Genomic DNA, 27,381 nt, shown 5'->3' on the forward strand with positions numbered 1-27,381 from the left:
CTGGCTGGAGGATGGATCTTCAGTTTTGTGAGCATTCTCTTCTGCTTCATCTCTTTTTCTATGAAAAGGTTTAAGCTAAAGCCCTTTTTCTTGGCAGTGCTGGACTGGCAGTGTTCCCTGACTTGGCATCCTGCCTGCCTAGTCTTGTCCTTAAAAGGGGGAATTTGGACTTTTGATTTCTAAGCTCCCCCAGGATCTGATTCCATTAAAAAAAAAAACACAAAAAACTTTTACTGGTGAGAAGTAGCTACCTAAGGTGAATATTAAAAAAACAACAACCAATAAACAAAAAAAAACACCTTTGATATTAAATGCACTTTCCCTCTATTTATTTGTTTGTTTGCCAGTCCTGGGCTTGAGCTCAGGGCATGAGCACTGTCCTTGGGTTTTTCTCAAGGCTAGAACTCTTACCACTTGAGCCACAGCACCACTTCTGGCTTTTTCTATGTGTGTGATACTGAGAAATCAAACCCAGACTTCGTGCATCCTAGGCAAGCATTTTACCATTAGGCCAAACTCCTGGGCCCTGTATTTTATTTACTTTTTTTTTTTTTTGGTAGGTCATGTGGCTTGGACTCTGGGCCTGGGCACTGTCCCTGAGCTCTTCAGTTCAAGGCTACCGCCCTACCCCTGGGCCTGAGCTGTCTTCAGCTCAAGGATACTACCCTGCCCCTTGAGCCACAACACCACTTCCAGTTTTCTAGTGGTTAATTAGAGATAAGGGTATCACTCACAGTCTTTAGTGCCTGGGCTGGCTTTGAACCATGGTCCTCAGATCTCAGCCTTCTGAGTAGCTAGGATTACAGGCATGAGCCTCTGAGCCCAGCTGTACTTTATCTCTTAATGAACAAGATTTCAGTGGAGTTGGGAGGGGGGAAAACAAGTGTGATTGGAGTGGGGGTTGAATTGCAAAGGACATCTTCAAAGTAGAAAATCAATCATTAGGAGGCGATGTTGATGTGGAGTTTACTTACAGGAAGCACTTTACTATGTAACTCTCCAAGTGAAAATATTTTCCAAATCTTTTTTTAACTTTTTTTATTGTAATTAATAAAAGGGTTACATGATATTTGCCAGATAGAAAGTGCATTAATTCACATACATTGATACCCTTTCACATGTCTTGGTACCCATTACCCTCCCCCCCACCCTATCAAATTTCAAATAACCAAATACAAATAAATTCAATATATCAGATAACAAAGTGAGATACTGTAACAATATGAGATACCCAAGGGACAGCAAAGGAGATGAGAGACAACATAGTACATTAAGGACAACAATCATTCATTATATGACTTATGTTTCAATATCCTAGAGAGCCTTTCATTTAGCGTCCTACTATATGGCCTTATGTATCAAGATTTTGCTCTATTGCAGATCTCTGCTAGTAGAGCCCAAGGTTTCTACTGATTATAACGAATGAGGGAAACCATTGAGCCTAAGTTCCTTTGAGTCTGGCTTACTTCACTTAATATGATTTTTTCTGTCTTTCCATTTCCTATCAAATGGGGCAATGTCATTCTTTCTGACAGCAGCACAGAATTCCATTGTGTACAAATACCACAACTTGTTTCCTAGCCAGTGCAATAAGGCAAGAAGCAAGCATAACGGGGATCCAAGTAGGGAAAGAGGAAATAAAACTATCCCTCTATGCAGATGACATGATTCTGTATTTAAAGAATCCTATAGACTCTACTCCCAAGCTCCTTGAGCTGATTCAAAACTTTGGAAGAGTAGCAGGCTATAAAATCAACCCTCAAAAATCAACTGCCTTCCTTTACGCCAACAGTGAGAGGAACGAGGCAATAATCAGGAAAGAAACTCCTTTCACAATAGCCTCAAAGAAAATAAAGTACCTAGGAATTAGCTTAACTAAGAATGTAAAGGACCTTTTTGATGAAAACTTTAAAACCCTAAAAAAGGAAATTAAAGCAGAACTAAGGAAATGGAAAAACCTCCCATGCTCCTGGATTGGAAGAATCAACATTGTGAAAATGACAGTCTTGCCAAGGGCTATCTACAAATTCAACGCAATACCCATCAATATCCCAATGACATTCTTTAAAGAAATAGAAGAGGCAATTCAAAATTTCATATGGAATAATAAAAGACCCCGTATAGCAAAAACACTTCTTAGCAGAAAGAACAGCACTGGAGGAATTTCAATTCCAAACTTTAGACTCTATTACAGAGCTATAATTCTCAAAACAGCTTGGTACTGGCACAAGAAGAGGCCTGAAGAACAATGGAATAGAACTGAGGACCCAGATATTAAACCACAGACCTATGGCCACCTAATCTTTGACAAGGGAGCCAAAAAAATAGAATGGAAGAAAGACAGCCTCTTCAACAAGTTGTGCTGGCAGAACTGGTTAAGCACCTGCAGAAAACTAAAGTTGGATCCTTCTTTGTCACCCTGCATTAGAATTAACTCCAAAGGGATCAAAGACCTGCAGGTAAAAGCTGACACACTGAAAACTTTACAGGAAGGAATAGGAGATACACTAGGCCTCCTTGGCACAGGTCGAAACTTTCTTAATAAGGACCAAGAATCACAACAAATCAGAGAAAGGCTGGATAAGTGGGACTGCATTAAACTGCAGAGCTTTAGTATGGCAAAGGACATAGCTAGTAAATTAATTAGGAAGCCTACAGAGTGGGAGAAGATCTTCACCAACCAAACAACGGACAAAGGCCTCATATCTAAAATATATCAACAACTCAAAAAATTGAATCACTCCAAAACTAATCTCCAAAGTAACAACCATCCCATTAAAAAATGGGTCAAAGACTTAGAGTCTTCTCTGAAGAAGAAACAAAAGTGGCCTATAGACACATGAAGAAATGCTCAACATCTCTGATCATAAAAGAAATGCAAATCAAAACAACTCTAAGATTCCACCTCACTCCAGTTAGAATGGCCAGGATCAGGAAAACAAATAATAATAGACACTGGAGGGGATGTGGCCAGGAGGGATCACTACTACACTGTTGGTGGGAGTGCAAACTCGTTCAACCACTATGGAAAGCAGTGTGGCAGTGCCTCAAAAGGCTAAACATAGAACTCCCCTATGACCCAGCAATTCCACTACTTGGCATTTACCCAATCATCCAGAAACAAGGGCATACTAAATCCACTAGCACAACAATGTTCATTGCAGCACTATTCACCATAGCAAAGATATTTTCCAAATCTTTATGTGACGGTAACACCTCTGTATAGCACCTTTATAATAACAATTAAAAACTAATATCTTCCAAATCAGAGACTATAGAAATAACTAAGGGTTACAGTAACTTCTGTGGTGATAAAATTCTAAAACATATACTAAAAGGATATGCTTATTTCAAAGTTCATTCTTATTTTACCTCAGCCACATGCAACCTTTGAGAGGTGCTGGTCTTGCTTTTCTGAAGTACTAACTAGGTGATTAAATCTTAGAAAGAAGGCTTTAGAAGCCACTAGCACAATAATGTTCACTGCAGCACTATTTACAATAGCAAAGTTATGGAAGAAACCCCGATGCCCCTCAGTAGACGATTGGATCACGAAGATGTGGTATTTATACACAGTGGAATTCTATGCTGTCACCAGAAAGAATGACATCTTCCCATTTGTAAGAAAATGGAAAGACTTGGAAAAAAATCATTAAGTGAAGTAAGCCAGAGGCAAAGGAACATAGATAGGCTCAATGGTTTCCCTCATTTGTAATAATTAGTACAAACTTAGGACTCTCCTAGCGGAAGACTACAATAGCTCAAAACCTAGATACATAAGGCCGTGTAGGATGAGGCTAAATAAAAGGATCTTCAGGATGTGGGAACAAGAGCTTTGTATTATGTGATTGTTGTTCTTGATGCACTATGTTATTTCTCTTCTCTTTTGTTACCCTTTGGTTAATCTCATATTGTTACAGTATCTGACTTTGTTACCTGGTACATTGTATATTCATATATTCATTTGTTTATTTGAAATAGGAAAGGGAAGGGGGGGAAACAAGATGATTGGGAGGGGTAGGGAGAGGGAAATGGAGACAGAAACATGAGAGGGGGTGTCAATGTGTGAGAAATAATGTACCCTCTGTCTGGCGAATGTAACTGTGACCCTTCTATACATTACAAAAAAAGAAGGCTTTAGAATTTTTTCTCTTAAATATTACTCCTTTAAAATTCCAGTGTAGTTGTGAAGTTGGTAGCATTGTTACTCTGTTAATAGATAATTGAGGTATAGGGATTCCATACAGAACTAAAACTGTAGAAGTAGGATAAATATCAATTTAAGGTAATCTCATTGCTATTTATTTATTTGTACCAATCCTGGGTCCTAAACTCAGGGCCTGGGTACTGTCTTTGGGCTTTGTTTGCCCAGGGCTAGAGCTTTACCCCTTGAGCCATAGCTCTACTTCTAGCTTGGTGGTCAGTTGGAGACGAGTCTCATGGACTTTCCTTCCTGGGCTGGCTTTGAACCACAATCCTCAGATCTCAGCCTCCAGAATAACTGGAATTTATAGGCATGAGCCACTAGTGCCTGGTGCTTTTCTTTTCTAATAATTGAGAAAAATCATAATTTTAAATCAACTCAGCCCATCCAGGAATCTTCAGATAGCAGCATGACATCTTACCTTTTTTATTTTTGAGCAGACAGGGTCTTACTGTGTTATCCTGGCTGGCCTTGAACTTTTTTTTAAATTGTTTTTTATTGTCAGGATAATGTGTAGGGGGTTAAAATTATATTCGTAAGGTAATGGCTGCATTGCTTTTTTTTTTTTTGCTGGTCATGGGGCTTGATATCTCTTCTCATGTTTTTGTCCCCCTTTCCCTCATCCCACCCCTTTCCAGTCATCTTTGCCTTGAACTTCTGAGCTCAAGTGATTTTCTTCCTGTGTCTGGAGGAGCTGGAACATGGGCACATGTTTTTTTTTTTGTTTTGTTTTGTTTTTTTTTTTTGCCAGTCCCGGTGATTGAACTCAGGGCCTGAGCACTGTCCTTGGGCTTTCTCAAGGCTAGAGCTCTACCACATGAGTCACAGCACCACTTCCAGCTTTTTCTATGTATGTAGTATCAAGGAATTGAACCCTGATCTTCATATGTGCTAGGAAGGCACTCTTACAAGTGGGCCAAATTTCCGGACCTGGGTTTATACTTCTGTGCCTGGCTACGAATTTCTTTCCAGTACATTGAGGGTTGCCATATTCATTCTAATGGTCCTGTATCTTCAGGCATGAGCTCTCATGGAAGACTATATAATAGCGTTCAATCTATGAATCCTGGCTAGTGTTTGGAAGATGTCCATTTAACAAAATGAGTATCAGTTGCTCAACTTGTAATCCTATGTGCTCAGGAGGCTGAGATATGAGGATTGTGTTTCAATGCCAGCCCAGGTAGTAAAGTTCATAAGACTTTTATCTCTGATTTACAGAAAAGCCAGGAATGGAGCTATGACTAAAACAGTTGGGTGCTAGCAGTAATCAGAAACGCTCAGGGACAGTACCCAGACCCCGAGTTCAAGCCCAGGTTTGGACTGGCGTGCGCACCTGCATCCCTACCTCCACACAGTATACTTTTCTGAAAACTACGATATTAGCTAGGCTAACTGCTCTTCAGTCTGATTTAGGTGAGCCCAGTTTTGAGCAGTGTGAGGGGCAACATGCCACTCTTTTCTCCTTCCCATTGCTGGATGTGGCTTAGCAGTAGGAGTGAGTTAGGAAATGGAGAGAATGTTGGCACTCTTCTCAGGACTATGGATATTTAATGGCTACTCTCATATATAACTTTTATATAATCTTACATTGAAATATTCCATATCTGAAGAGTCCAACAGCAGTATTTTACAAATTGCAGGTCAAAACCATCAGTGAGATCTAGAGATATAGCACAGGGTAGGGTGCTTACCCAGTATATATAAGGCCCTAGAGTCAGTCCCAGCACCATAAAGAAAACCAATCAGCCATTAGTGTCATAATAATCAACCTGGATGCTTTTATTAATGAACTAGGATGGAAAGCAATAGGAAATACCAGAATATATCATACATGTTTCAGGTGCTCTGTATTGCATGTTCTACTGGGTCATTATATAAATTGTTTCTTGCTAGGGTTTATGTTCAAAAGAGCTTGGAAGCCATTATCCATGGCACCTTATCAGTCCCCAGAAAGTTGTGTCATTTATGACAGTTGATGCCTCATCTTCCTTGTACCTAACTTCTTGTTTCACTTCCTGCAGTGACTTCTGCAGTGCCTTACATTTGATAGACTTTCCTGCTGTAGTTTCTAAGGAAACTCCTAACACATACTTTTAGATTTGTCAAGTGCTATTTGTGATTCAATTTTTTTCTGCTAATATCAGATCTCTGTTTAGGCTGCATTAGTCAACATAACCATTCCATTTTGGCCATCTTTTTCTTATTTCTGATTATTATGGCCCAAACATAGAGGAATGACCAAAACTAGTTGTGTTATGGCTATTGTGCCCATTTGAACTTTTGTCTCTCAAAGAGCTCTCTCAGCTGCTGCTCTGTTGTGGCTTCCTTCTGCTGCATCAGCTCTGCTGTCCCTTTGGTCACTCCCCAGGCATCTGGCTTTGACATGGAAGGGTTGTAAGGCCTGCCAGAAGCTATCCGAAGGTTCTGCCAATACTCCTTCCGGGCCCTGAGGGAGCAGAACACACAGTGGCATTGTAGTCGCACAACATCAGGCTCCTTCCTTAGCCTCAAGCTCCTCCCCCAAGCTTCTAGCCTCTGCCTAGAATACACTCATCTTTGGAGCCATCTTTGGACTCAGTGTCTCAATGAGGGCCCATGAAGGTGGATACAAAGATGTATCCACTCCTAGAATCTGTAGACCTGTACTATATATAAACAACTGTATCAGGTGGATATTTGTATCTAATTAATATCTGCTATATGAAGTAAATCTGATCCCTCCATCTCCTTCATTTTCTGGCTGATGGAATCCTTCAAACCCAAACCTCCCAAATCTCATCTTCTATATTTCTATTAGGCAGATAGTGGTTGTAAGTTTTTTTTTTTTCTTGTCAGTCCTTGGGCTTGAACTCAGAGCTTGAGCACTGTCCTTGGGCTTTCTCAAGGCTAGCACTCCACTAGCACTCCACCACCTGAGCTACAGCACCACTTCTGGCTTTTTCTGTGTATGTGGTACCAAGGAATCAGATTCAGGGCTTTGTGTATGATAGGCAAGTACTCTACCACTAGGCCACACTCCCGGCTAGATTTTTTTTAAGTCTATGCTTCTAGTAAAACAGTTTCACTGGCTTTATTTTCCCCAGTAGTCAGCAGTCTCCAAGTCAGGGACCACAACTTTCTTTAGTATTCCTAGTTCCCAGCAAAGGGTCAGATATTACATGTATTAAATTGTTTATTATTCATCTCTAGCACTGGAATGTAAGTTCTGAGGGCAAAGACCTTGCCTATCTTATCTACCATTGCATTCTCAGCTCTGGAAATTTGACATAAAACAGACATTTAGTGAATATTATTTTAAGGTTATTATTTTTAAAAATCAGGGCCAGGAGTTTGGCCTAGTGGTAGAATGCTTGCCTAGTATGCATGAAGACCTGGGTTCAGTTCCTTGGTACCACAAAAATAGAAAAGCCGGAAGTGGTGCTGTGCTTCAAGTGGTAGAGCTCTAGCCTTGAGAAAGCCCAAGGACAGCCCCAGGATTGGCAGAAAAAAAAAAATCACTACAAGGTCTGAGAATATGGTTTAGTGGTAGGAATGCTTGCCTAGTATGCATAAAACTCTGGGTTTGATTCCTCAGTATCATGTAACCAGAAAAGGCTGAAAGTGGCACTGTGGCTCAAGTAGTAGAGTGTTAGCCTTGAGCAAAAAAAGGACAGTTCTCAGGCTCTGAGTTCAAGCCCTAGGATTGGTCAAAAAAAAAATCCACTACAAGTCAATATTAGCATAAATGTTGCTTTACTAGAGTACAATGTGGTGTTCATCATTTAAATGATTTACATTTTGTATTCTTTTTTTTTTTTCCAGACATGGGACTTGAACTCTGGGTGCTGTCCCTGAGCCCTTTAGCTCAAGGCTGGCTCTCTCCCACTTGAACCACAGAGCCACTTTTGTTTTCTGGTGGTTAATTGGAGACTCTTATCTCCAATTAACCAGGCTTTTGTGCCTGGGCTGGCTTTGAACCACAATCCTCAGATCTCAGCCTCCCAAGTAGCTAGAATTATAGGTGTGAGCCACCAGTGCCTGGCTACATTTTATATTATTATTATTTTTTTTTTGCCAGGCCTGGGCTAGGGCTCAGGGCCTGAGCACTGTCCCTCAATTTTCTCAAGGCTAGGGCTCTACCACTTGAGCCACAGTACCACTTCTGGCTTTTTGCTATGTATGTAGTACCGAGGAATCTAACCCGGGTCTTCGTGCATGCTAGACAAGCACTCTACCAGTAGGCCAAACTCCAGGCCCTACATTTAATATTCTTAAAGCATTTTCCAGAAAGCATCCATAAGGAAGTTTTATAAACACCTCTGTAGAAAAATTTAAAGAGGTTGGGGCCGGGAGTTTGGCCTAGTGGTTAAAGTGCTTGCCCAGCATGCATGAAGACCCAGGTTAGATTCCTCGGTACCACATACATAGAAAAAAGCCGGAAATGGTGCTGAGGCTCAAGTGGTAGAGCTCTAGCCTTGAGAAAATTCCAAGGACAGTGCTCAGGCCCTGAGCTCAAGCCCAGGACTGGCAAAAAATAAAAAATAAATATAAAACTGTACTTAAAATACAGTGTAAGAAGAATAAATTCAGAAATAAGAAAAACATACAATAAAGAATAATAATAATGTATAAAAAAAAAAGAAAAATTTAAAGAGGTTGACTAACTCCTCATCTTCACAGAGCCAGGTAGTTCCTTCCTGCCTTTCAGTGGCCTCCCTTAGACATCTGCACAAGTTTGGGTCAGCAGCATTAGCTGAAAGGTACTTACCTTGCTCGTATCCAGGGTTTGGTGTGCATGTCTAAACCGCTTCCCCAGCTACCATGTTTTTCTGAAGCTGGTGGCAAAAAACCACGTTCTGGGGCCAGTTCCTCTGCAATTGCCCTGATGTGGTAGGGCTCAAATCCACAGCAACCACCAATGTACCTGACCCCTAGGTTGTAGGCCTCTCGAGCATATTTTTGAATATCCCATCGGGTGGCAACTCTGGGCTCCAGTCCTGTAATAAAAAGCATCATATTTGAATTCTTAGTAAAGACCGTTAAGTACTTTGTGTTTATACGTCTTAGTTTACATTGTGTGACTAGTTAGCAACCTTCTGGATAGTTCTCAATGATTGCTTTCCTGCTTCTCAGGGATGGTCTGTGAAATCAGAAATACAGGGCACAGAGAATAGTCCATGACTCTAGGTGGCTTGGTTATAGAGAACATCGTTTCTGCTTTGCGTTTTCTTAGAGTACCCACCCTTGGGGAAGGCAGCTGCTGTGTTCTTATGTGTTGTAAGAACACTCAAGCATCACCATGAAATGGCTCATGAGCTGTCAACAGACAGCAAGAATGTAACACCAACAACTTCCAAGGGTCATCTAAACCGTAGCTTCTTTCAGGCCTTCTGCTGCCTGCAGCACTGGCTAACATCTGGACTGTAACCTTTTTTTTATTTTTTGCCAGTCCTGGGCTTGGGCTTAGGACTGAGCACTGTTCTTGGGTTTTTTCAAGGCCAGAGTTCTACCACTTGAACCACAGCACAACTTCTGGCTTTTTTCTATGTATGTGGTACTGAGGAGTTGAACCCGGGTCTTCGAGCATGCTAGGCAAGCTGTCTACTACTAGGCCAAACTACCAGCCCCCTGGGCCATAACCATTTAAGAGATCCTGAAGGAAAGCTCCCAACAGCTGCTATTCTTGAATTCCTGACCCACAGAAATGGCAAGGAACAAACACAATTTAGAGTAATATATTGCACAGCAAAAGTAACAAATGCTTTATTGCCCCTCCTATCTGGTTCTTCCAAGTCTTCATCTTATGTCTTGCTTGTCTGAGCATCTCCAGGGAATAGAGGATATAGTCTTAAGGACTTTATAATAGGATGGGAAGCTTGTCTGTTCTGGCACCTCTATGGCCTTTTCCCATGCTTCTCGGCCACAGTGCCACCAAATTTCTGGCAGTTTGCTTTGTCTCATCAACATCTGTTATAGAGCAACCCAACCCAGCCCAAAGGCTTTGGAGTGTCTGAGCCATGTTTAAAAGAAGGAAACAAGTTTGGAGATCATAACTTGTTCTGATGAGAAAATAAAGATCTAGAAGAGTTTTTGAAGTTCTTGAAGTTACATGCCATAACAACAGAATTAGAACCACAACCAAGTCTCTGGTGATCCCAGCCTGAAGGGTAACTTTTATTCAACCTCAGAGCTTTTCTGATGGATTATCACACTTTGGGGAGAGAGTTGTCTTATCTTGTTTTGTAGGATTACAGGAATGAGCCACTGGTGCCTGGCTATAATCTAGCTATTTTTTAGATAGATCTTTCAATTTTTCTTCCTTCCTTCCTTCCTTCCTTCCTTCCTTCCTTCCTTCCTTCCTTCCTTCCCTCCTTCCTTCTTTCTTTCCTCCCGCCCTCCCTCCCTCCCTCTTTCCCTCCCTCCCTTCCTTTTTTCCTTCCTCCCTCTCTCACAGCATATTCCTTCTACCAGTGTGGTTAGGATTATGTGTTTACTGCTACTACTATACTGTAGAGATGGGGTCTTGCTTTTTGCTTAGGCTAGCCTCCTGATCCCTTGGATTACAGTTATATTCTACCATATCTCATCCAGACATGTCTTTGCTCTTGAAATTTATCAAACAAATATATTTAGACAACTTATAAAAAATATCCATCTTAGCTGGGCATAGTGGCTCATGCCTGTAATCCTAGCTACTCAGGAGGCTGAGATCTGAGAATCAAGGTTCAAAGCCAGCCCGTGCACAAAAGGACCTGAGACTCTTATCTCCAGTCTCTAGAAAATGGGAAGTGGGGCTTGTCTCATGGATAGGGCAATAGTCTTGAGCTGAAGAGCTCAGGGACAATGCCCAGGCCAATTACAAACCCCATGACCCACAATAAAAAAAATCCATCTTTCTGGGTGCCCGTGGCTCGTGCCTGTAATCCTAGCTACTCAGTGGGCTGAGATCTGGGGATCGTGGTTCAAAGCCAGCCCAGGCACAAAAGTCCATGAGCCTTTTATCTCCAAATAACCACCACTGGCACTGTGGCTCAGTGTGGTAGAGCAGTAGCCTTCAGCTGATCTGAGTAGCTTAGGGACAGCACCCAGGCCCAGAGTTCAAGCCCCATGACTGGGAGGTGGGGGAAGGAAAGAAAGAAAAATGTCTATCTTACCGAAGGGGAATTCTGGGAGATCAATAAATCCCTGTTTGCCGCAGTCAGGGGTATGGTAGGCCAGGGGCTGGCTCATCAGGTAAGCTTTCAACCCAGCGGCCTCCAGTCCCTCCTTCATGAGCTTCACTGTTTGTAAACTAATTGTGGGATCAAAGTGGCAGTTCACCCCAACGATAGAGGCTCCTGTAAGTGCAGAGAACAGGTCAGCATTAAGGATATATCCCATACCAGCAAGTCCCATGCTCCTCTGCTCATAGAGAAGCTTTGATTGGGATGAATCTGAGCCATACCATTTGGTCTTCCCTTCCCACAAACCTATCTCACTTGTGAGCAAGAATGATGGCTAGCCAGCAGGAAGTACTTTGTGAGAAAAGTGCTCTGGAGACTCTGGTATAATTGAAGTGTCACTTAAGCACATTTGGTTGTCCATCTTTTTATCCAAAAAAATCATTATTAGAGGTGCCTTTTTTCTTGTTTCAAATTTTAGCAATTTTTCAATGTTTGACATTAGGTTGCAAGCACAGTAATTTTTCAACATCCCAAACTGCTAGATGGTACCTGTGTTTGCCATAGTGCTTCTCATTTGAGGCATAAATAAATGTTTCCTCTTACCATGTCCATCTAATAATTGCAGCAGGCTTCTTGGGCATAGTAGCAGAAAGTAATTTAGGTGAAAGTTTCAGAACTCTGTTTTCTAGAAATGATTTTGTGTCTAGGACTAGTGACTTGGAAAAAAAAGTCTCAAAAATCTTTTGACTTGAGCTAATCAATATGTGTGACATCCTATCTATCATTCAGAAAAGTTTTCATTTGCTATTCCCTCCCCTGCCCCCAAAACTTACAGCTACATGAAGTTATCTTCCTAGGGCTTTCTTCTATGTGTGTGTGTGTGTGTGTGTGTGTGTGTGTGTGTGTGTTGTGTACGTGTGTGTACTGGGACCAGGACTTGAACTCAGGGCCTGAGCACTGTCCCTCAGCTTTTTTTGCGCAGGTTGGTGCTCTACCACTTGAGCTACACTTTGACTTACAGTTTGTTATTGCTAATTGGTGATAAGAGGCTCATGGATTTTTTATGCCCAGGCAAGCTTTGAACCTTGATCCTCATGTCTCAGCCTCTGAATAGTTAGAATTATAGACATGAACTCTCATGCCTGGCTCCTGTTAAATTTGATTTAACGAGAATAAACTGTGTTTTAAAAGATTTTTTTGAAAACTTTGCTCACATTTTTACTTGTATCTAGACCAAGGATAATTTATCATAGCAATTACTAGACATGATTTTGGAAATTTTCTTCTCCAGAAGGTGTAAAGATCTATCTAGACAACATACATTATTCCATCTTCTCACAATGTGAGGAATTCCCAAATAGAATCATTCCTGCTTTGGGCTTTAAATTTTTTTAAACTAAGGACTTTAAAATTTTTGATAAGTATATAATAATAAGATTGGCCATTTAAATCATTTTAAGTATACAGCTCACTGATGTTAATCCACAATAGTTTGTAGCCATCATCACTACTTTCAAAGCCTTTCCTTGCATCAAAGAGAAAGTTTATACCCCCCCTTAAGCAATTTCCTCCTTTCTCTTTGCTTTCTGGTAACCACGAATCTGCTAAGAATAGGACTTTCCATTCTAAATATATAAATGAAATCATAAAATATTTGTTATTTTGTGAATGGCCTAACTTGTGATGTTTCCAGAGTTTTTCCCTGTGTAAAATATACCACAGCAGTAGTTGTCTTCATGGCTAAAGAGTATTCCATTGCATGGATATACCATGTTTTGTTTATTCATCTATTAAAGGACTTCTGTGATGTTTCTTCCTTCAAAAAGGACTTCTTTTGGAGCACCTGAGATATTACACCTACACAGACATACCAAGAATAATGGCAGACAAGAGTCTTGCTGGATGTAATGAAACATATCCAAACCCTAGAAGTATCTAGTATTTAGGACAAGTGACAGGGTAGGCCTCACTGAGTTGAGCCTGCTGTTTGCACTTCATTCTTGTTCCAGGTAGACTTCACTCTCCATGATTCCTCAGCAATAGATTTTGTCAACCCCTCCCAGTGTTTTCAGCTCTGCTGATCTACCATGTGTGACTCAAAAACTCCCACTGATCCTCTCCTCTCCATCTTCCAAGACGCCTGCACTATGAGTGGTACATTTTGTATTGTATGAATTCCTTTTAAGCCTGTACTATTCCAGGATCCTGCTTAATCTGCTTCTCTTCTCCATTTATACCTACTTTTTCAGCCCAGGGCTTTAGTAGCATGTAAACCCACATCTCTCTCTCTATCCTAGACCTTTTCATGGAGTTTCCAAGGTGTACAATTCAACAGCATACTTAGTATTTTCACTTGGGCTATGATTATTGTTTAATTTTATTTTTAATTTCTGCCTGCCAGGGTTTCTCTTTTTAACTTCATTACACGAATGAATTAGTGATGCAGTGGCTATTTTTTGATGTCCATCTAGTGTATGGTTCCATATAAAAGGTTATGGGGAAATGTACATATATAGGACATTGCTGATGATATCAAAGATTTTTTTTTTGGTTGGTCAAGGGACTTGAACTCTGGGCCTGGGTGCTATCTCTGAACTCTTCAGCTCAAGGCTACCGCCCTACCCCTTGAGCTATAATGCCACTTCTGGTTTTCTGGTGGTTAATTGGAGAGACGAGTCTCACGGACTTTAGTGCCCAGGCTGGCTTTGAACCATGATCCTCAGATCTTAGCCTCCTGAGTAGCTAGGATTTTAGGCATGAGCCACTATGCCCGGCTTTACATCAAAGATCTTATAAGTTAGCTCAGAGCTTCCCAAAGTTTAGTCTATAGCAATACATTTTTATGTAATTAGGTCAGGTGGCAGCTCTTTACTCTATTACCTTCTTGGAGAATGAAAATATACACAAATGTATCAAATATTCTGCTTATTTCCTTTCCCCCCTACCCCCCACCGGTTCTGGGGCTTGAACCTCTGGGCCTGGGCACTCATTGTTCTTGAGTTTCTTTTTACTCAAGGAGAGCATATTACCGCTAGAACCACAGTACCACTTAAAACTATTTTTGAGTAGTTTATTAGAGATAAGAGTCTCATGGAGTTTCCTGCCTGGGCTGGTGTTGAGCCATGATCCTCAGCTCTCAGCTTCCTGAGTAGCTAGGATTATAGACACAAGCCACTGGTGCCTGACCTATGATAATTTCTACAGTATAGATACAAATATACGTGATTTAAAAAATGTTTTGGGGGGGCCTGGAATTTAGCCTAGTGGTAGAGTGCTTGTCTAGCATGCACGAGGACCCGGGTTCAAGTCCTTGGTACCACATACATAGAAAAAAGCCAGAAGTGGTGCTGAGGCTCAAGTGGTAGAGCTCTAGCCTTGAGAAAGTCCAAGGACAGTGCTCAGGCCCTGAGTTCATGGCCCAGGACTGGGGCCAAAAAATGTTTCTGAACTCAGGGCTTACTCAGGGTTACTGTCCCTGAACTTTTGTGCTCATAGTTAGTGTTCTATCTTTTGAGCTACAGCTCTATTTCTGGATTTTGGTTTTTAATTGCAGATAAGAGCCTCATGGACTTTCCCGCCTGGCTGGATTTTAACCACAATCCTTTGATCTCAGCCTCCTAAGAAGCTAGGATTACATGAGTGATCCGCTGGCACCTGATTTTTAAAGTTTTAGCATGGATTTATTTTAGTTTAAGTAGCTTATAGTAGGGAAAAATAGAAAAGCAAAAATATTTCCTGCTCTCCATGCAGGAAATGGGAGTTGAAGACTCCATGACTTGTTTCTACTGTGTTTGTTTCTTGTTGGCTCTGGTAGTATTGGGGCCTGAATTCAAAGCCTTGGTGTAACTAATAGCTAATAAATATTATTATATAAACAGGAAAAATTAGGTAAAATGTCTTTATTATTGCTGAGAGGGGTTGTGACCACTTAGGAGAGATGACTATATAAGCATCAACAAGTGTATAATTTAAACTGAATACTGAAAGATGAACTATATTAATTAGATAAACAAGTATAACTCTCTTATTCACTAGGCACAGGGCACTTAGTGCTGAACGAAGCAGACATGGTCTTTACCTTTGTGGATGTTATAATCTAGTAAGGGAGTCAGATATTAAACCAATAAACAATATGAGAAAGGTTATGAAGGACATGGGGTGGGTGGTGGTATAGAACATGGAGGGCATCTAAACAGAATGATCATGGAACTATGGGGTAAATGCAGGCTAGCATCCCAGATCCAACCCCAAGCCCTAAGAAAGGTCTTTTGGAATCTTTCTTGAAAACAATTAACTTGTTCCTCATCAGCCCTATTTTATATTTCCTACCCCAAATGAGGATTATACAACTCAAATCCTAAACATAACTATCTGTTATTGTTATTGACAAGCATGAAAAAATATTTTTATGAAAAAAGCCAAGTGTTGAGTAAAGAATCAGACATTAAATCACCATTCAAATTTTCTCCATTTCATAGTGACTTGGGTTCTTCCCCAGACACTGAATCAGTCCTTGGCTTTAAAATAAGGCAGTTTTGAAAACAATCCCTATAATTGAAACAAAATCCAATGCTAGGAATGAAAATTGTATAAAAAGATATATTAGGTGGTCAGCATTTCATATCAAAGAGGTTTTTTGATTTATTATACCAATTATAAAGAGCAAAACATGCGTATAACTTATGAAATGGAAAAACTTGGGCATAGAAGACAAGTAATTTTCAAGTTATTAATGTTTAAAAGCCTGTACTTGAGACAACTTTAAAATAAAACACAATGGTTCCTAATATTTCTCTTGACATACCAAAGTACTCTTCTCATTTCTATGTGCTCAGGTTTCTAGCAAGGTCTGTTAGCCTCCTTCTAAGGGTGCATATGCGTGTGTGTGTGTGTGTGTGTGTGTGTGTGTGTGTGTGTGTGTGTGTGTGTGTGTGTGTGTGGTTTTTGCATATGCGTGTGTGTGTGTGTGTGTGTGTGTGGTTTTTTCCTAAAAATCAAATCAACTCAGTTCTGTTGCCATATATTTCCTTGGAGTATGCCAAGGAGTACACATGGATTTTTTTTCAGAGATGTATGTTTGGGAATGGTATTTTAAAAGATTCATTAATTGCAAACAAATTACCTGCTTTCACCAAACGCACTGCACACTGGCCAGGGGTCACGCCGTGCAGATCTCCTTCAGGGCCAATGCACATGGTAGCAGCCACTGGCTTGCCAGATGCTTTCAGGGCCTCCACTGCCCACACAGCTTCTTCCACGTGTTCAAAATACTGAAATTAGTTAAGGTTGTAATACTGTTAACCATAAAACACTGATAACATCTTCTATTGTTTAATAAGTTTTCTTTTTTTAACACAGAATAGAATGGTATCATAATTAGCGTGTTTCAGTCATAAGACTTGAAAAGAAAAACTATGTATATTAGAACTAGATGTGTTAGCATACTCTCATAACCCTAGCACCTGAGAGGCTGCAGTAGGAAGATTGCAAGTTTGAGATTGCTTGGGCTTCCTAGGGAGACTACCTCTTAACAACTACACATCCCCCACCCCGACTGTTACACTCACTGAATCAAAGTCAACAGAAGTCTTACATTGGCAAAAGATTCTGCAGGACGCTGGTGGCCAACCCCTCTAACCCTAACTACTCAGGATGCTTAGATCTGAGGATTATAATTCAAAGCTAGCTCAGGCTGGAAAGTCTGGAAGTGGAGCTATTGATCAAAGTGGTAGATCACTATTCTTGAGCAGAAGAGCTCAGGAACAGTGCCCAGGCCCTGAGTTGAAGCCCCATGACCACCACTACCACTACCAAAAACAAAAGATTCCAAAAACTAAGTATGGTCTTTATTGGCTCTGGACTCCACAGGGACAACATGAGATCAACAGGCAGGGAAAAGTGCAGTTCATTTATCTGATGTTGGATCACAAGTGCTTACCTCTGCAATGAGGAAGTCCACGTTCTTCTTCATGAACACCTCTAACTGCTGAGTAAATATTTTCTTTACTTCAGTTTCACTCTTGCAGCTAAGATATGAAGGTGTCTGACTCACGCCTCCTGCCACCAAAGCATCTCCCTCATCAGCCACTTGCCGGGCAATGTCACAAGCAGCTTCGTTGACTTTCTGTCCCTGAAATGGGTGACGATACATCTGCATTTGTATATGAAATTAGAAACTATCATTGGCTAACCCCCCACATCTCTCTCAACTTGGTATTTACAATTGTAATATTACTCCAGAAAAGGGCAGATAGCAAACAGTCAGAGTTTTGCAAGGTGGTGCAGCAATAGCAGAATCAACAGTGCTAAAAATGACAGTGCCAAGGAACCTAATAGTAGTAGACAATAAATGGAGGCTATAGAATTACAGCAAAGGCCTGAGAGAGGGTAGAATATATGGAAATATCACAATGAAACTCCTTTGTGCAATTAATATAAGCTTATTTTTAACTGTTTTTTCCTTTCATAAAAGATCTGATAGAATATCTAGGTATAGAATATCTGTATCTAGGCGAGACCTGAGTTAGTAATGGTGATACTGGTGATGATAATGCCTGGCTTTGATGATTAATAAGCTTAAGGTTTAGCTACAGCTTAAGGTTTAGACAGAATTTATGACATTTGGTGGTTTTGCATTTTCTTTTTTCATTTTTCTTTTTTGCAGTCCTTGGGCTTTTTCCTCAAGGCTAGCACTCTACCACTTGAGTCATAGTACTACTTCCAGTTTTTTCTGTGTATGTGGTACCAAGGAATCAGACCCAGGTCTTCATGCATGCTGGGCAAGCACTCTAACAGGCCAAACTCCCAGCTGCTGTTAGGCATTTTCTCAGTTGACAAATGCAATAAGGTTTTTGCTAATTATTTTGACATTGAAAATTGACCTTGGGATAGAGGTTAGAAGTTTTGTGGAAGAAGGCTTCACTGTGTTACTCAGAGTAGCCTTGAATTTTTAGACCCAAGGCATCCATCTTTCCACCTCAGCTTCCTAAGTAGCTGAGATTATGGGTGGTACTACCAAGCCTGGCTGGCCTGGGGCTGAGGCCAGTGGCAGAGCACTTGCCTCACATTTGTGAATCCTTGGCTTCCATCACAAAACGAAAACAAAGTAACAACAAAGAAAGTTTTATCCTCAAAACAACAAACAGTAACAACACTAATTAGAATGGAATGTTAGATCTCCCTGTTTATTATAGAGAAGAAATTGCGCTGGGAAAAATGGTTTGCCCAACAACACAAGATATGATTGTAGCTGAGTCAGGCACTATTCCATGAGTTCCTATACTGCTTGAGCCTGTGATCTTTCCTGACACTGTGCACATTAAAAAGTGCAGATTTGTAGAGATGTCTACTTAGCAACTTAATCAAGAGACTGGCATGATGATTAATCATTAAGTAGTTTTCTTTAATCTGCTTCATTAAACACTGTTCTGTTCATTTGAGAGATTCTAGCTAAAACCCAACACTGTTATTCACTGCCTTTCTTCTTTTTGTCAGTGGTGGAGCTTGGACTCTGTGCCTGGGCACTGTCCCTCAGCCCTTCAGCTCAAGGATCCCTCCCTACCCCTGGGATTGGCACTGTCCCTGAGCTCTTCAGCTCAAGGCTACCACCATACCCTTGAGCCAAGTCCCACTTCCTGTTTTTTAGAGGTTAATTGGAGGTAAGAATCTCAGGTCCTTTTGTGCTCAGGCTGGCTTTGAACCTCAATTCTCAGATCTCAGCCTTCTGAGTAGCTAGGATTTCAGGTGTGAGCCACCATGCCCAGCTTGCCTTTCATTTTTATAGTAGTAGACACAAAACTCAGAAGAGGCTGTAGTGTTTCCCCATGAAGATTTGGGTGGTGGAGAGAATGTCTCTATGCTGTCAGGGCAGGTGCCACTCACTGATATCTTTTCTGCAACATAGTTTCCTCTGTTCTCCAGCTTGTCTTCACTGGCATAGAAGGTGAAGGTCTGCATGACATTTGACCCGGCTCTGAGAAACTCTCGGTGAAGCTGTCGAACTGGGAGATTGCGTAGGAGAAAACCTGTCATTTCTGTCCATGTATTTATTAATCCACAATATTTTCAAAAAATTCAGGTAAACAGACATTAAAAATGACTCTTGAGACTCTTAGTTGTGTCACATTTGGACATCTTGAGGATTAACAAGAGAGAGATCTTTACCTCCTATTAACCTGATATGGCTTAGTAGCTGAAGCTGGAGGCTTATAGTCCTGCATTTACTCTTACAGATATTTGGTTTCTATTATGATTATTGTTAACTTATTCCACATTTACTGGCTCTTTTTGTGCATGGCACTCAAGGAAGAACCGTCCTATCCTCAGAAAACTGAGGATTCAAGAATAACTGACTGTAGATGGACAATGTAGCAGGAAGAAGGAGTTTCAATCAGAGCCATGGAGTAAAGGCATGAAGAAGGTCCCATAGAAGAAGAGTCATCTGAGCTACACTTTGAAGAATTCAGTGCTCCTAGCAAACATGGAAGGTGCTAAGGGCATTCCCTTTAGAGGGAACAACTTGAGCAAATATAGAAAGGCAGGAACAAATTGGGTATTTGTGGGGGATGACAGTCTGAGACAAGCCAAGTTTTTCCTATGATTTTTATAAAATGAGGAAACTTTAGTTCTCAGTGGGAATGGAACTTTGAAAGCATGCCTAAACTAGTGAGCTTCAATCTTGTTTTGTAAAAACATCTTTTTTTCATATATTTTTATTGTAATTAATAGAAGGGTTACATTATATTCACCAGATAGAAGGTTCATTACTTCATAAACATTGAAACCCTTTCTCATGTCTTGGCCCCCATATCTCTCCCCCCACCTTGTAAAAACATCTTACAGGGCTAATCCCTGCCTAGCTATGTGATACACCCAGTGCAGCTGTTGGTATGAAGAGGTCTTACATGGGGTGGTAGGGTTATAGGATGCCTGTGTGCGAGCCTAACCATTCACTTGTTCTGAAGGTAGATTTCTAGAGAGCTCATAAAAGCATCCCACAAAAATGTGCAAATTTTTTGTACACATGTGCATTTTGCAGTGCATTAAGACTATACTGTCATCAGACTTTCCAGAGGTCAATGATGCCAAACTGTTGATGACAACTTATTCTGAATTGATTTGCTTGTTTCCTCAGGCTGCTGCTTCTTTTGAGGAGGGAATACTGGGAAAGGAACTAAGGGCCTTGTATGTATTAAGTGCTGTACTGCTGAACTATGTTCCCAGTTCTTGATTTTATGAGACAGAAGAAAAAGCAAATAGTAAACACATGTAAGCCCAAAGTAAGCTGGATATACCTGACCAAATAATAAAAATGAACTGTTTCTCATAAAGAGGAAAATAGAGCCTAGACAAAGGACAAAGGATCAACTGGTCTTGGAGTAGGGTGTTTGAGACTTCAGAGGTGGGCAGCTCTTGATGATGGCAAAGTCTAGGAGTAGGTGGCTAGTTGGGGGTGGGGGTAACTACCAGGCAAAGTGCTCATGGATCATCTGTATGGATATTGAAGTCAGGTAGACTGGTGATGAGGGAGTCAGCCAGCTCTAAACTCATATAATGTGAGGCAGGAGTCAGGAGGTCTGTAGCTGACAACAGCAGGGAGGGCCATGGTGCTAGATATTATGTAAATCTATCTGGACTTAACTAGCAGGGCCCAGCAGTTTATATTGCATTCATGTATCTGTTTTTACTTTCCTCGTGGACTTGGATCAATAGAAGGTCATTCTGAGAACATAGAATAGAGCTGTGCACCAACCTGCCTCAGGGTACTCCACGGCAGCTTCAGGGGTCCATGGGCCAGCCTTTACGTAGCCCCGCTTCTCCAGTGCAAAGACAAACCCTCCATCTCCAATCACAACCTCGCCTGCGTTTAAACGTTCTAGGATGCCCTGAAATTATAGATGAGGATAAGAAAGGAATTTGTTTGTTTGTTTATTTATTTTTGTTGGTCATGGGGTTTGTACTCGGCCTGGGCACTGTCCCTGAGCTCTTCAGCTCAAGACTACCACCCTACCCTTGAGCCAAGTCCCACTTCCCATTTTCTAGGGGTTAATTGGATATAAGAGTCTCAGGTCCTTTTGGGCCAGGGCTGGCTTTGAACCTTGATCCTCAGATCTCAGCTTCCTGAGTAGCTAGGATTACAGGCATGAACCATCTCGCCTGGCTGGAAAGGAGGTTCTTTTTTTTGTTGTTGTTGTTTTTGTCCTTTTGCCCTGCCAGTTTTTTTCCCCCCAGCAATTCATTTTTTATTTAGGATTGGTTCTGAAATGTGTTACATACTTTCTAAGAATTTAGAAAAGAGCAACAAAAACACAAATCTTGGTCTGAAGGGTAACTAGAGGAAGCACTAAAATAATTTTTAAGTAAATCCTTTTTGAAAGTCAAAAAAGTTTTTTTTAGAATATTCTCAATGTAATAAGCAATGCTTCGATCCAAATGCAGCTGTACTTTCTTATTCCAGTAGTCATTCCTGCTTCGAAAGGTGTTTATTTTTAAGACAACTTTGAGTTTTAGTGCTTTTGCTAAACATCCTTGAGAAAGCATAATTTCTTTAAAATTCTCAGGAAAAATACATTAAATACACATAAATTCATGGAAGAATACTCAGAGTAAAAATGTGTGTATTTATGTGTATGTGCTGTGTGGGGTAGGGTCTTTCAGAACATATGAAAGCATATTCAGGCTGGTGGTGTAACTCAGTGGTAGAACATTTGCCTAGCTCACCCAGGCTCCTGGTTTGATTCTCAGCACACCTCCTCCTCACCACAAAGGCACATTCTTTTATTTATTTACTTTTTGGGGGTCAGTCGTGGGGGCTTGAACTCTGGGCCTGAGAGCTGTCCCTGAGCTCTTCAGTTAAAGAGTGCTGCTCTACCACTTAGCCACAGCTCTACTTCCAGTTTTCTGGTGGTTAATTGGAGATAAGAGTCTCACAGACTTTGATGCCCAGGCTGGCTTTGAACCAAGATTCTCAGATCTCAGCCTCTTGAGTAGCTAGGATTACCGGTGTGAGCCACTGGCACCCAGCTAAATGCACATTCTTTAAAATGTTTACATATAGGGCTGGGAGTTTGGTCTAGTGGTAGAGTGCTTGTCTAGCATGCACGAAGACTTGGGTTCGATTCCTCAGTACCACATACATAGGAAAAAAAAAGCTGAAAGAAGTGGTGCTGTGGCTCAAGTGGCAGAGTGTTAGCTTTGAGGAAAAAGCCCAAGGACAGTGCTCAGGCCCTGAGTTTAAGCCCCAGGACTGGTACAATAAAAAAGTTTACATATAAGGTTATTATCAACTGTAGTTATCCTAATGGACTCTCTTTTTTTCCTTTTCATTCTCTTTCTGTGTTGAGGATGAAACTAGAGCCTTGTGCATGCTAGGTAAGTACTCTACAATTGAGCCACACCAACCCACAGCCTTAACACACATGTTCAGTGGTGACTGCTAGGATGCCTGTTCTACTGGAGGATTAAAGCTGTTAAAGAGGGTGCTCAGAGTTTGGCCTAGTGGTAGAGAGCTTGCCTAGCATGCACAAAGACCCAAGTTTGATTCCTTGGTACCACCTACATAGAAAAAAATCCAGCAGTGGTGCTGTGGCTCTAGCCTTGAGAAAAACCCTGAGGCTAAGCCCAGGACTGGACTGGCAAAAAAAAAAAAAAAAAAAAAAAAAAAAGCTGTTAAAGAGGTAGAAGTTCTTACAATACTATTTACTCATTTCAAAGACTGAAAAGTCACAAGACACTCGGAACAAACAGAAGGACAAAGATTCTAACATAGGTGACTAAATCCTTTAAAGGACTTTTCTCTCTGGCATGAAAGTTCATTTTCCATAGCAGCAGCTTTGCTATACATCCTGGAGACTGAGATGATTTATATCCTGCACCACACCGAGAACAGGAAAAAAGATGAGTAAAACATTTATGAAATAGTTTCTAGCCAATTCTTCATACCTATTCCATTTGTAATACTCTGCAAGAATCACCCTGACTTTAATGTTTAAGAAATGAATTTTGAATTGAATATTTTAAAGGACTTCATACACTAGAAAGCTATTTACTAGCATAACTATTTTTGTTTGTTTGGTTTTTTTTGTTGTTGTTTTTTTTTTTTTTGCAATTTTGGAGACTCATAGACTTCAAATAAAAGGTACTCTACCTTCAATCTAGGTTGCTGTTTCTGGTTTTATAAATGAGAAATTAAAGCCCAGAGTCCCTGAGTAATTTATACAAACTCTTTTTCCCCTTAAATGCTATCCTAGATTTGACTATAAATTGAATCAAGGGGGAGAGTGAGACAACCTTGAGAAAACTGGACAGTAAAGAGGAAGTTGGAATCTAGTCACTCTCATATATTACTAATACCAGTGGACAATTTTTTTAAGTGAATAGAGCAAGGACTGTGTAAATGTGTGAGGCATTCATAGGATTGTGTACCCAAATTGTCTTCATTTTCTCAGAGCCTTTCTCACTGTAATCCTCTTCCTTTCCACAGCCCCATTCCAGGCCATTTGGACAGCAGGTGCTCAGAGAGAAGCCAGGAGCAGGAAGTTAAATGGAGGATTATAGTATTCTTAAATACCTTTTTTAACCAAAAACTTTTCAAGCCAGCCTGGATGACCATAGGTTACCAAACAACACGTAATTATCTGCAGGTGATTTTTGAAACCCAAATATTTGGCATGATTGCAATATGTCTAAATGCTTGTCTTAAAATAGCAGCTTTGATCATTGTGATCTAATTAGCAAGAAAAATTTGTCTGTCTACACACACACACACACACACAGACATTTCTACCAGTGCAGTTATGTCCTAAACATGAAAAGAAACACATCAGTGAGTTGTAACTTTTTACCAACTTTTGTTTTGGTAAATAATTCATGAATTCTGGCAGTTGATACCTCTCATTAAATGTGTGTTTTCAAACTTTAGTATCACAACATTTTAACACAGCATCACTGTGTTAAATCTGCTGTTTGGTGGCAGGATAAGAGGGGCATTTCAATGAATATACAGGAATGTGCTCTGAAAAGGATACTATTTCATGAAAAAGTACTGTGTGTGTATGTATGTGTGTGTGATCAGCCCATTTTTGTTGAAAAAAATGCCTATTTGCCTCAACAGCAGCTAGCAGAATGTTTCTAGTTGTATTACTTGTTGTTTATAATAAATTTGCATTAGCCTTGCAACATATTTTATACTCATACACACAAACATGTCACTGTTCACATTTTATCGCTGATGGGAAAATGAGGGAAACTCTTTACCCCATTGGATCCACCTGTTGCTTAGTTAATTCTTTAGAGACCATTCTTTAAAATGTTGAAATTTTTGAATTTGCAACTTGAGAGAAGAGGTTAGAATCCATGGCTATAGAATGGGGCCAAACCAAGAAAAACAATTAATTTATCATTCTTTCCAGTCTACAAGGACTATTCACTTAATAAAATATATGTGAAGGGGCTGCCAGTACTTCTTAACCTACATCAACTGATAACAACCTGTAATTTGTCATCTCAGTGTTCAGGCCATGGCCCTGAACATGTTTTATCAAATGAACCTTTTCTCCTATGAGGAAGACTTTTCAGTTTGTTGGTGGTTCCTTTAGAAAGTGGACAACCCATCAAGGTTCTGCTGCCCTCCAGGTCCTCACAAATCAAAGGCTAACAGTTGGCATGGATCATGCTGCCTCTCAAATATTTTCTAGTGCCAGGTGTGTGTGGCAGGTGGTTGTGGCAACAGCAGGTCAATTACGTTTTGTCCTCCCTCATCCTTCTCTTCCTTCCCCCCATCTATAGGAGATGCTGGTCTGCCTCTCCCAGAAAGCACTGGGAAGTGATAGACTTGTTAGGAGCTAGATCGGCTAGGTTTGGGCTTAAAAATTTTTTAAACAGCAGATTTTCCACATCTTGCAGTGATTCTACCCAGTTTTTCTCAAACTGTTTTTGAAGCTGGTGTGGTGAATTTTTCTGTGATTGTTGAAACAAAATTGTCGGTGAAACCTACCATCACCCCACTGAAGTCTGCCCTTGTTGTGGAAGCCACCAGACACAGGAAGAACCAGCCAGGCAGGGAAGCGCCTGGGGACTCCGCGGCTCCCGCTTAGCTCCCGCTCCCAGGCGCAGACCGAAACGGTTGGACCTGGGTCCTCGAGCTCCTACCTGCCTGGCTACAGCCCAGCTTCTACTCTGTGCAGGCCGCAAACCGCGCCACCTTCAAGGGCAGGAAATCGAGCCTGCGGGTCTCTGAGGAGTAATCTGGTCTTGGGACCCTGGGTTTCGGAGGTGTCTTAGAGCTGGGAAGTACCTTTGGGCACTTGTGGCAAGGGTCGCTGGGCTTACTCTGGTCCAAAGTGCAGCTGGGGATGGAGAGGAGAGAGACGAACTCCAGGGGCACTCTCTGGACTTAGAGTTTGTAGTAGGGGCTTAGAAGTCTGTGGCGCCTGGAAGGAGGACATTCTGAGTTGAGGCCGCAGAGAGGAGAGTGCTTCGTCTGCAGCCGGGTTCCAGGGACCCTTCCGCTCCCCCTGACGTTAGGCTGGCCAGTGGAACCCAGAACACCCTGGCGCTTCCGGGACACTCACCTTCTTGGATTTTTTCGCCCCAGCGGGTGCCATCTTCGTGATGTGGGATGGGCACTCAGCAGCTGTGGACCCACCAGGCGAGCCTTCCCTCTGGTAAAGCTGGTGCTACAGCAGCCCCAGCCTGCCTCAACCCTTTATACTACCTGGCTCGCCCGCGGGGTGGATTTCCACCCCAGGCTTGGTCCAACAAGAGCCTTGGGCAGGGAACACGCCCACCAGCCAGCGATTCGGCCAGCTGATCATTAGGAAGCTACCCGCTGAAGATAAGTGGAGATTGTTTTCCCAAGTGGGTGGGAACACTGACCAAGAAGATAACGGGAAAAATGAGATTGCCATTTGCCCCAACCTTGATCTAGTGCTCTCTTGCCCAGGTGCGCGTACCTTTACGTACGAAAGTCACCAGAGGAGCCCCCTAAGATTTCCATTCGATACTCAAATATTTGTTAAAGGTCAGGAACTCTATTATTGAGAGAGGAAGAACTAAGTTCAGTTTGAAGTGTGATCGGAGTGACACACAACCAGATTAACATAACTATGGCATTTACAGAAGAGGCTAATGCTAACCCTGAAATTATGAATATTTCCAAATGATTACTACCTTATGTGCAAACGTGCTTTGCAATGTCTAGTGGTACAGTAATTTTTTTGCATGCAATATTTTTATGCTGTTGTTTATACAGTAATTTATAATGTGAATTTCTTTGCAATATTTAAAAAGGAAAGATCAATTGGCATTTATATAAGAAAATGGAAATGTATTTTGAAGTCCTCAAAATTCAGCATGAACACTTTATATATACAACTGTATAGATCTTAGAGCTGAAAACAAATGGAAATGTTAACAGTAAGCTGTCTGTTGGTGGTAGAACTAGTGCTTGTTATAATTCTACATGTTTTATAGTATTTCCCAAAATATTTTTATGTTCACATTTTTCTAGTACTGTAGATTGTACTCAGGGTCTCATTCGTACTTCATTACTGCTCTACTACTTAAGCCAAGCCTACTGTCCTACTTAAAAAAATTCAAAATCGTTTTCAAAACTAATTTTTGTGGTATTTTATTAGCTTACATTTTATAAGGAGGTGTTTCATTGTGACATTTCCAGGTATGCATACAAGGGATCTAGATCAAACTCACTTCCTCTATGCCTACCTTCTATCTCCTTCTTCCTTCTTTGGACCATATTCCTCACTTACCTTCTCCAGAGCCTACCATCTTCCTGCTATTATTCTAGCCCGCTTCCCAAGAGAGCCTGTTTTACTTTTATTTAGTGTGTCATTTCACCATGTTTTTCAGATGTGCACATATTAAGTTTTGCTCAGAATTAACCCTTTCTATTGCAGTGGTTCTATCAGTCAATAAAGGGTGACAGCAGGCCTTACCAATTTTTCATGTTTGTCCCAAGGTAGCATAACTTTGAAGAGATTTTAAACTAGTAGCATTAATTTTAAAAATGAGTTATGA

General features: G+C 41.0%; 1 protein-coding gene across 2 annotated transcripts; it reads right to left on the reverse strand.

Annotated features, from left to right (window-relative positions):
* Positions 1 to 5,957: 5,957 nt before the first annotated feature.
* On the reverse strand, positions 5,958 to 26,033 carry Bhmt (betaine--homocysteine S-methyltransferase). Of its 2 annotated transcripts, none has more exons than XM_090331713.1 (8): positions 25,917 to 26,033; positions 21,098 to 21,230; positions 19,228 to 19,346; positions 17,285 to 17,476; positions 16,469 to 16,616; positions 11,338 to 11,520; positions 8,952 to 9,180; positions 5,958 to 6,650 (listed from the first exon to the last, which is right to left on the reverse strand). In XM_090331713.1, the coding sequence occupies exons 1-8, from the start codon at positions 25,947 to 25,949 to the stop codon at positions 6,464 to 6,466; spliced, it is 1,224 nt and encodes a 407-aa protein (XP_090187839.1). In that variant the 5' UTR covers positions 25,950 to 26,033; the 3' UTR covers positions 5,958 to 6,463. The 2 variants fall into 2 exon arrangements, with proteins under 2 accessions (XP_090187839.1, XP_090187840.1); XM_090331714.1 differs by lacking the exon at positions 25,917 to 26,033 and adding an exon at positions 25,340 to 25,438.
* Between the last annotated feature and the right edge of the window lie 1,348 nt (positions 26,034 to 27,381).

This window comes from Megascapheus bottae, chromosome 4 (genome assembly GCF_031878675.1).
Source record: "Megascapheus bottae isolate mThoBot1 chromosome 4, mThoBot2.hap1, whole genome shotgun sequence".
NCBI lineage: Eukaryota > Metazoa > Chordata > Mammalia > Rodentia > Geomyidae > Megascapheus > Megascapheus bottae.